At 46.9% G+C, this 10,798-nt stretch overlaps 1 protein-coding gene across 1 annotated transcript; it reads right to left on the reverse strand.

Annotated features, from left to right (window-relative positions):
• Window positions 1-9,388: 9,388 nt before the first annotated feature.
• On the reverse strand, window positions 9,389-10,354 carry TMEM74 (transmembrane protein 74). The gene has a single exon (XM_009484743.2). The coding sequence runs from the start codon at window positions 10,349-10,351 to the stop codon at window positions 9,389-9,391; it is 963 nt and encodes a 320-aa protein (XP_009483018.1). The 5' UTR covers window positions 10,352-10,354.
• Between the last annotated feature and the right edge of the window lie 444 nt (window positions 10,355-10,798).

Here is a 10,798-nt window from a genome sequence, read left to right on the forward strand (position 1 = left end):
ACTGCTTCGCAACAGGGGCTGTGGAATTAGGCATAAGGCAGCAGCATATGACAAATGATGCTCTTTTGTAGACTGTGCAGAGCTGGAGGTCAAACACACTATTAATAATTCTGTGACTTTTTAAAAGCTGTATTTCCTCCATTTGTTGGCAACATGATTTGAAAGGTCTGTGCAAGCCACTTAAAACAGCAGCTGAACAGAGGCATTTCAGCACTGTCCGATATTGATTTTGGCCTCTAACTCGCCTCTTTGCTAAGACTGGTTTCCATATCCTGTGAAATTTAAGTGAAGATATTTCCCATCTCAATAGCTGTGCATTGTCATTTGATACCATAGATAAGCCAGTAGTATCTTCCTTAGTAACATGGTTTGGCTCAAAGAGCAAGAGTGCCACAAAATGTCCATCCTGGACCATTGCTGCCCACATTGAAGAAAGGCTGAGTGAGGAACGGATGGAGGTGGGCTGGAGTGGGGAACCCAGTCACCAGGCTGCTCACCAAGCTCAACCTGTACCAAAAAAAAAATGAACACAGCATAGAGCTGGTACAGCAGATTATTTCTGCCTCCAGACAAGGGGTCCCAAGGAACAAGAAACTTGAGTAAATTCAAAGCAGTAGTTGGTGCGCTCCCACAAAACAGAAGCTTAAAGGAAAAAGACATTCAGGAAATTTAGCAAATCCTTAACCAAAATTAAGGAAACAAGATAAGCATATGTGAAATGCAAAAATGAAAAGCTGGACATGAGCTGGCAATGTGCACTCGCAGCCCAGAAAGCCAACCGTATCCTGGGCTGCATCAAGAGAAGCGTGGCCAGCAGGTCGAGGGAGGTGATTCTGCCCCTCTACTCTGCTCTGGTGAGACCTCACCTGGAGCACTGCATCCAGCTCTGGGGCCCTCAGCACAAGAAGGACATGGACCTGCTGGAGCGGGTCCAGAGGAGGGCCACAAAAATGATCCGAGGGCTGGAGCACCTCTCCTACGAAAAAAGGCTGAGAGAGTTGGGGTTGTTCAGCCCAGAGAAGAGAAGGCTCTGGGGAGACCTCATTTTGGCCTTTCAGTATTTAAAGGGGGCTTATAAGAAAGATGGGGACAAACTTTTTAGCAGGGCCTACTGCAACAGGACAAGGGGTAATGGTTTTAAACTAAAAGAGGGTAGATTTAGACTAGATATAAGGAAGGAATTTTTTACAATGAGGGCGGTGAAACAGTGGAACAGATTGCCCAGAGAGGTGGTAGATGCCCCATCCCTGGAAGCATTCAAGGTCAGGTTGAACTGAGCTCTGAGCAACCTGACGTAGTTGAAGATGTCCCTGCTCATTGCAGGGGGGTTGGACTATATGACCTTTAAAGGTCCCTTTCAACCCAAACTGTTCTATGATACTACGAAAAATAAGCATTGTAAACATTGGTTTGTCTAATCATGAGAGTGACCTAAAATGTAAGAAATTTGCCCACTGGAGAAATTAAGACATATTTAATAATTAATAATTTTATGTGGGGACAACAGGCAAGGACAGCAAGTGAGATCCTGCTAGAAGAGAAAAAAGGTCATGATGAAGTCCTCTATATTTATACTAGAAAGAAAAAAGACAAAGAACTGGTGTTCTGCTTTGTGGGGAGGGAGAGAGGAGCACAATTGAAAATGACGCTGAGAAGGCTGAAGTGTTTCAGCCTATTATTTTTTCTTTACCTCATTAAAAGATCTAAAGGAATTCAGACTATCCATAGACTTTAGAACTTATTAAGAACTTAGGCTGGTAGAGAGCTGAAAAAGAGGCTATATAGATACACTATATGTCTTCAAATCACGTGAGCCTTATAAAATTCACCCCAGAGTGCTCAGGGAATTGAGTAAAGCAATTTCACAGCCATGAGCAATTATCTTTGAGGACTGATGGAGGGTGAATGAAGTTCCAGAAGACTGGAAAATGACCTCTCAAGAGCTCTTCCAGACATGGTTACCATTCCTGTAAGGAGGGAAAAACAAAGGTAAGATTGTGACTTATTGATCCGTAGTTCCTTCTTTGGGAAGCCACAGCGGCAAAGCAACTACTTGGTATTCTCACTATAGGCAAAGCATAAAGTTTTGAGAACATGGGGTCAGGCTGGATCAAATCAAAGGTGTGTCTATCACAAAATTATCTCAGAGAGTAGCCTGCAGCAGATACCGCTGTATCTAAAATGAAGTGTAGGGCAAGCATGCACCGGCATACTGTCTCAGCTCTTAGCAATCAGAAGCTTAGGGACTTACAGAGCTAGAGACTTTGCATCTTTCTGTTAATAGCCCTCCGTGACCCTTAATAGCCCTTAACAATTACTAACCAAGAGATCTTAAAAGTACTGTCTTTATTACATGAAATCAGAAGATAACACATAGAAACTGAAGATAGTCACACACTTTCTGCTACTCTGCCTTTCAGTGAGTATTTTTTTGTTCCCAGCTTGGATATATTGTTATCAAGCATACATTCATTTCATGAACAGCTAATCCTTGAGAAAAGCAATATCAAAATGTCAGGATAGCTACTTGATATTATTTACATCCGAGCACAGTTACTCTGGCTAGTTTGCCAGAAGCTGCTTCATGTTAGAGTTGAACCAAATTTATTTTAAGCTATAAAGAGACAAAAGACAATCTCCTGTAGATGGATACACTGCAGTTGGAGAATAGTGATTAAAGGACTTTATTTACATTTCTAGCTGATCAACATCTTTTAGATACTTCTAATGGGAAGAATTGATTTTTTTCCTCTACAAAAAGGACTTAATCAATTTTGCTTCTGGAAATGTTTTATTCAACAATAGCTAAATTTCCCTGCATACACATCTGTCAAAGCAGAGTCTATTTTTGGAAAAGAGAAGCCTTTTGTGCTGATATAAAGATATCTCTTTTATTATTTCAACAGAAGCCTATTGATTTTTTGAAACCTTGAAAAAAGCTTACTATAATACAAATGCCTTAAGTGTGCAAAACCTTCCCCAAATTCCTGCAAATATTAGCAAAATTTAGTTTGGGTTGGCTTTTCTAGGATTTTTAAAAATTATTTTGTACTAGAAATGAAACTTTAATGGTATTCTTCAGAAAAAAATATACATTTGTCATCCATTTTGTATTCATTTATTTTGTAATAATTAAGCTCTTTCTGCAGTGCTGGACTGTGACTTAAAAGGCCTTGGTTTCTGTCCTCAGCTCTCCAGCTGGCTCTCTGGGCAAAGGAGGTGAGTCACTTCATCTGTAAAACGGGGGCAGTATGTGTTCCATACAGCACTTTGATATCTATGTGCCGGAGGCTTCTTGTAAACTTTATGTCTCATGCCCCACGATATCTCACTTCTCAAGCAGTTGCATACATGCAGATGGAAGCACTGTCAGCGCTGGTCTGCAAGTTATACACTGGGTGCAGGTGAATAAAAAATACATGTGTTTGTTAAGATTGCAATGCCCTTATTCACAGTGATGACCAAACGCCCATGAAGTGCAACTCAGTTAACAGTAATACCTCAGTATTTTTACCACGCGTAAAGGTGGACAAATCTGCACCTAAATGAGCAGAAAACTCTTTACAAGTCTTTACTACAGCAAGTCTGCAGAAGTATTTTAACTGTGGATTTGTATTGAAAAACCTAATAAAAATATGCATTATTTGGCTGAGTTTCTACAGCAGACACCACATTTACACAAACAAATATTAACCAGGTTCATTTCAAAGAAGAGGTTCTTGTCTGGTTTTATGCAAATTTATAACAGCCACAATTTAATTTAAACTGGTAAGAAAATCAGAGAAGTCTCACCTCCCTGCAATCTATAGGACTCTCAACCTTGCCAGGACTTACAAACATGGGGAAAAAAAAGTCCCTGTGAATATAGTACATGGCGATGAATCCTTCAAAATTTAAAAAGATTAAGAAGAATCCTGTAAAAAAGAGTAACAATAAATTTAGTGTTTGCTTTCAGTTAGAAAGCATCTCAGATCTTTAAGCTGATGGATTGTCATATCTATAAATACACCTACTCTCTTAACCTCTTACTAACCATCAGTTGCACACCATAGGCTACATCTGGCACCAGTGCAATGTTACTGCAGCCAATTCGGTCACCTCAGGGACACATTTATTACTGCTATGGCAGTAACAGCCTGAAACCTGAATTGCAAATCGGGGCCCTGTTGTACCCGGTACTGTGGAAACTGGTAATAAGAGCAGACAGCCCCTGGATCCACACCCACCGCGGCACTCCCACCCATGCTTTGATTCATGCGATAATGGCAGGAAAGGGTCTGATCCTGTCACACTGGAATGAAAAGTGACATTACAAGGCATAACCTGCATTGCACGCCTTTGTATCTCATCTGGGGGGGGAGCAGGGGTTGTCAGAGGTGGTTAAGGTGCTTAACTGACATGCACTGGGCATCCGGGAGAAACAAAAAACGGGAGAAACAAAAAGCACAAGCCAGGAGCAAACCCTGGCTCACTGGTGGTCCTGCTCAGCTGCTGGGACTGGTCCCTGCTGGCCCCGCAGCAGCACCCCCCCATCGCTGCCCCACTGGTACAGCCATGGCAGGCTGGTGTCCCTTCTGGAACGGGGAGGTGAACCTGCCGTGTCTTCCCTGCAGCGAGCCCAGGTGGCCATGCCCAGCCCGCAGCCCTCCAGGAGCACAGCTCCTGCCTCTCCCTGCACCACCCGCTGCCACCGGTGCTTGCCGGGGACCCCGCGCCCACCCCCTGCCACTGTGGCCAGCGCTGGGCCCGGCACCAGCTGCCGTCTAGCCCTGGCTGCAGAAAAGCCAGGCCGGGGCGAGGACGCGGTACCGCAGCGGTTACGCGCGTGGTTATGGCAGGCAGGGGCTCGACACCCACCTCCCGCCACAGCACCTCCCTGGCCTCGCACAGCCCTGGCTGGTCCCACCCTCCTCCTTTTCAATTTTTTGGTTGTAAGAAGTTAGGCGGGACACTGGCGTAGCGCAGTGTTAAAGCCGGCACTGTCTGGCAGTTTCTGGCTGGGAAGGACGGGCCAGCAGCGTCACGGTCGCTGGGAACTCAGGGCAAGCTCGGGGTGCCGGCGCAGCCGGGTCCGGAGCTGCCCCTCTGCCCGCGTGGGCCCCGCCATGGCTGCCGGCGCCTGAGGACGAGGGGCTGCGCCCGTGGCGCGGAGCGGGACAGCCGACCGCCGCAACCGCTCTTCTGCGAGGAGCAAAGAGGACCACGGCGACAGCGCTCAGCTTTACAGACTTTTATTTTTTCAATCTGTACAGAACGCTGTTGCTATTGGAATAAGGCATCAAACGCACTGTTGAAAAGCTCACGATGGACTCTGGCGTTTCACCCTGTGGTGGGTCAAAAAGGAGTCTGACAAGATTAAACTGTTTGCTTTCCCAGTCGGTAAACTTTATATTCATTACAGACAGATTTTTAAAAGAATTACAAAGATTAAAAAACTGTAAACATATCAAAACCAGCGACAACCCAGTGTAGCTTCCTAGGAGAGAGCCTCAGGCGTTTCTGCCGTGGGGCGGGCTTGGGGCTGGCAGTGAGAAGGCGAGGCTGGGACCGCGTGGCGACGGGCCTCCTTTTTGGTGAGAGTCCCCCGCAGGTGCCAGGCAGCTCCCAAGCGGCCAGCCTCGGCCACAAACGTCTAATCGAGAAAAAGAAACTGAGAAGAGGGGTCAGCGGGAGCTGTTTGAAGAGCGGGGAGCCAGCGGGCGCCGCCGGCCCGGCTGCAGGCCTCGGGTCCCTCCGGCGGCAAGGCGGAGGCCAGGGCAGGGCCCGGCCTGCGGACACGCCATGAGGTAGAAATGGGAGTGTGTCACGTTTTGCTGTTGGGGTCGGTCAGAAAGAAACTGACTGACGGCACAAATCCCGATATGTTGCCAGGGGACTCCAGGGGGCACCTAAACCCCAGCTGGTACGCCCCAAAATTTAGATCCCCAAAGAAGAAAGCTCTCCAATGATCCATACGACAACTTTAGCCCAGGCAACAAAAAAAAGCCAACAATTTTTCTCACACCCGTACCCTTAAAGCACTTAATTTTGGAGCAGGGGAAACCAAATTGTGAGCGTGCACGAGAGGGCAATTGATTTCCCTTGGCCTCAGCCTTTGGTACTGCCTCGTGCGAGGTGAACGGTGCGAAGGTTCATCCACCGCGCAGCGGGCTAATACATTAATTTTCCACCATTGGCCGCCAGACAGCAAGTGTTTTGGTCTCTGTCACACCACCCAGCACGAGAACCTGAGAGTCCAGAGGTTTTGTATCGCACCACCAACCCATGCAGTCCTGTAATTGGTAAAGGTATCTTGTTGGGTGATCAGACAAATGTCCTGAGTTTTTACCTGCTAAGCTCCTGCGCTCTGAAGGCCGCCTTTTGCCTCTTTCATAGCGCACACTAACACCAAAATAAAGAAACTGTGTTAGTCCTGTTACTTAAATTTTCTTACTCCTCACGCTTCTGCAGTGTATATTTAGATTATTAGGTTGACTTACGTTTCCTTAAAATGCTCAGGGAAAATTTGAGGGTTCATTTAAGTATTGCAGGCTCATGATCTGTGACAGGCATTTTACAAAGTGTCAGAAAACTTCTCACTTGATAATAACATACTGACAGTCAGGGGAGCGTTCCCTTTTCTAGTGCTAATAATCAGCATTAAGGCATGCCATGGTTCCTACAAGAAATTTGTGATCCTTACAGCTTTAGCTGTCATCTTCCTGTAATAATGGAATGTACTCCAATTTTATGCATATGTATCATTAAAAAATAAAAATAATGGCTCTCAAAACCACCAGCCTCAGTTTTAGAGCTTCTGTTGTGTAGGTGAGTCCAGTGATTCCCGTTAGGGGCCCAGGCTAGTGAAAGGGTTTTTGTTCCCCGCGATGTCTGTCCCCTGCCCCACGCTGTCTCGCGTGCCCCCGGCTCAGCACCATTTGCCCTTTTGTGTGGCACAGCTTTCCCCGGACCTCTGGAGGCCATGGCCAGCCCCTCCCCGTCCTCGGGGCAGTACGGGAGGCAGCGCGGTCCCCACCGCCCCACCTCGAGGGCCTTGCAGGCAGTGTCCACGTACCCACCAGGAGGCAAAGGCCAGCTAAGGAGGAGCCTTCCTCTTCCGTGTCCTGCTTCTCAGGCTATTTCCTTCCTCACTCTCACCGATCACAACAAGCTGAAGGCTTCTCCTTACATCTGGAAGCTATTCCATTTATTTACCCTAGAAATTCAATCCTGAATCCCTGATGACACATCTAGAGGGATGTAAGCTCTCCAAAGACGGCTGTGGAGATGCTGGCCACTGCTGAGCTCCTGCCCACGAACACGCTCTGTATCATGACATAAACTGGCAAAATCATCTACTAGGCAGCAGCACCACCTAACAAGGCTGCTCATTTAATTACCAAATAACACTGAACTAAAGCGGCAGTTAGAGCAGATAACATCTGAAGCAGCATCTCTTTTGCAGGGCCAACAGTAAAGCCTGGGTACCATACCATGCTATTTACAGTGACCAAAGGCACGAACCTGGAGCAGCGCAGCTCCTTGGGCCCTCGGTCAAAGGCACCTGTGCCAGCACCCGCGGCCGGCAAGCAGGAGGGACTGAACTAGGTGAGTGCCAGACTCGGGTGCTGCACACGTCTCCTGACGTGAACAGCCAGAGAAGAGGGAATGATGAACCAGGTGGCAAAACAGCGTTCAGTCTCTCTGCGTGAGGACCCCATGTTTCCACCTGCCACTTGTTATTCTGAACCTTGTGCTGCCACATATTCCTGGGTGAAGGGGGCATAAAGGAGATCTCCTCCCCCCCTTCCAAGAGAACTCTTCTCAGGTATGTCACAGTGGGAAAAGAAGTCTTACTTCAAAAATATTTGATATTCCTGATACTTGAGACTTAACTCACAACTGACAAGGCTGTGACGGTGAATCACATGTTTCTACTAAGACTCTGCAGTCAGGGACTGTACAGACAGGGCTCTTCACTCATGTTTGGCTTTGGCAGGGACACAGATATATATATATTAATGTACATATATATGTTAACAGGACATATATATATATAAACCACTGTAAGTAAGAACTGACAGTGGTGCATACAACAATCTTTGTTGGTTTTCTCAGCACTGCAAGAACACAACTTCAATGCTCCACAGAGACTGGCTGATAATAAAGTAAATAGCATTAGTGGTACAGGTTTTTGGCTACTGTGCCACAGAGCTGTGATTAATAACCACATGTACCCTTGATCATCCCCTATGTTAAGTGAGTCCCATGTCAGCCAGTAATCTGCCTGATATGTAGCCTTGGTATTTCTTGACAATTTATTTTTTACAAATAAATTGGTTTTTATTGAATGAGCCCCAGAAAGCTCCTTCCTGACCTTTTCTTGCTGGTTATGAGGAGTCTGACAGCCTAGTGACATAAAACTGAAGCCTCAAAAGGACTAGTAAGATGCAGACAGCCCCAGTATAAGCAAAGCCCTGCAGCTGAGCTTGAATTCCTTCTGGCAGCCGTACTGAAGGAGAAGTGTTCAGTCTCAGCATCCCCATGCTTTTTCACTCTTTGGGTCTTTTGAGACTCCAAACAAGAGGTCAGTTAATTCAAGTTATGGCAGTTTTCATACAAGACATCTGTCCACCAGGAACTAAACTTCTTTTATATGGGTCACTATAGCTATCAGAAGTTAATGACTATCAATCATCGCTAATCTGAACTGAAATGGAGCCACTGACCTCAAGCTGAAAGAGCCTTTTGTCTCCTGCCAATACCAGTAGCCATATGGTTCCCTGCCCTTTGCCTCTTATTTTATATTTTAAGTAATCATTACTAATTGTACAATTGTTTGAAAATATGGGAGGTTTGTGGCAAGTCATGACCAAGTGGTGTTCTTTTGTCCCTTAGCTCTCACTCAATAGAAGAGAAGGGATCAGCTTAAAATTAAAGGATAAAAAAGCATCTCTCAATTAAATACTAGCCCTGCTATTTGATTATTGGTCCTGCTTCTTAACAGTCTACCAAGTAGACTGTTAACAATCCTGCAGACTGCAATAATTAACAGCTTCCAAAGTGTCAAGGTCATTCCTGTTCTATATGGGAGTAGTAAGAAAATTATATAGGCAAGACACCAATGGAATGTTTTATATTAGGATAAAGGAGTATCTGAGGAACCTACTTATCACAAATCTCTTTTTATTCAGTGGTTTTCATTATTTTATATCAGTTGCATTTTCTCTGGCAAGTTTTCCCTTTACAACAAGTGCTCATATACTGCAAACATTCGATTATAGAGCTTAAGAAAAAACCATTCTTCTCAGACAAATAAACTGCATCACCAGCTATCTTTAGCCACATCTGTTTTCTTTAATGAAACGTATTTTCCTGTAGAAATGCTGCCTTAAAAATCATGACCACGCTAATTATCTATGGCAAGCACATCTTCCTCAACTAACGACAGCTCGAGCATATTATCGTTTGCACCAGACTTCATTCTGAAATTGAAAGACCCATAGAGCTTTGCAGACTCCTTGGAGGACGCAAACCGGCTCCTCCGGTACAGCTCCCCCTTCCACATGGACATCATCAGCAGGCTGGAGAGCACCACTCCCCCCAGGGTTAAGAGACACAGCCCGGCAATAACACAGCGGTCCAAGTGAGCCCCGATCCTAGCGCTCTCGTTCTCCAGCCTCTCCATCTCCCGGGCAGCCACGGTGTTGGGATCCACAGTCACGTCTCTGGGTACCACGTAGGAAATGATCACCAGCAAAATGCCACTAACTAGGAACAAAATGGCACTAATGAACCCGTAGTCCACGGATTTCCCGGCCGCCACCTCCGAGGCAGCATCGTCCTCCTCAGAGACCAGGGAAGGAGAATCGTGCACCCACTCGGGTGGCAGCTCCCTGCAGGAACGCTGCTGCAGAGGGGCATCCTGGCACCGGCCGCCCGCAGGACTGGGGGGACTTCTTGCATGCTCCAGGTTTACATTTTCGTCCACATAGGTGAATGACGTCTCGAGTTCCTGGGCACAGCAGCAGGCTTTCTTCTTCCCTCCATCCTCTTCCCCAGGCAAGCGCTCGGGCGGGTGGCAGGGCTGGGAGGTGCCGGGGGGTGCAGGGTGCTCCCGGGGAGAGGTGCCCGGGGAGGAGGGCTGGGGTGCCGGGGGGGGCTCAGCTGCAACAGGGCCCCTCTGCAAGGGCTTGCAATGCCTTTTGCAGTGCAGGGCTGCCACCGCAGCAGCTGCTCTGGGGTCCACCTCACCTCCCTCACGCTGCTGCTGCTGCTCGTAGGGAGGGGATGGCAGGCTCCAGCCAGCAGCGGTGCCCAGGGGCGCCTGCCTGCCCTCCTCGGCCAGGTAGAGAAGCTCCATGCAAGCCATCGACCTCGTCCTGGCGAGCCCCCGACTCCCGGGCTACCGCATCCTTCAGCAAACGCTGCCCCGACCCGCTGAAGCGGCTTCACAGTACCAGAGCTGCTGTATCTCAGAAATCTTCTACTCTTTCACCAGCGTTTTGTTAGGGACATGGCTTGTGTCAGCTGTTAAATGATTAAACAAATCCTCTCTGACATTCATTTCTTTTCGGTCTGCAAATGAAATAGCAGAAGGGAAAAAAACAACAACAAAACCAAACCCGACAACCTCATGATGATACATTAATAAACCAAAGAGAAGATAACGCAAATGTAATACATCAGTCTTCCTCTCAACTGTTTGAGGGGAGATGGCAAACACGATTGTTTTAACTACGCATTTAAAACTGCAATCCTCTTGCAGATCCAAAATCTATTAGGGAGTCCAATCAACCTTTGACACCAATATCCAATT

The sequence above is a fragment of the Pelecanus crispus genome, chromosome 2 (assembly GCF_030463565.1).
Source record: "Pelecanus crispus isolate bPelCri1 chromosome 2, bPelCri1.pri, whole genome shotgun sequence".
NCBI classification, from domain to species: domain Eukaryota; kingdom Metazoa; phylum Chordata; class Aves; order Pelecaniformes; family Pelecanidae; genus Pelecanus; species Pelecanus crispus.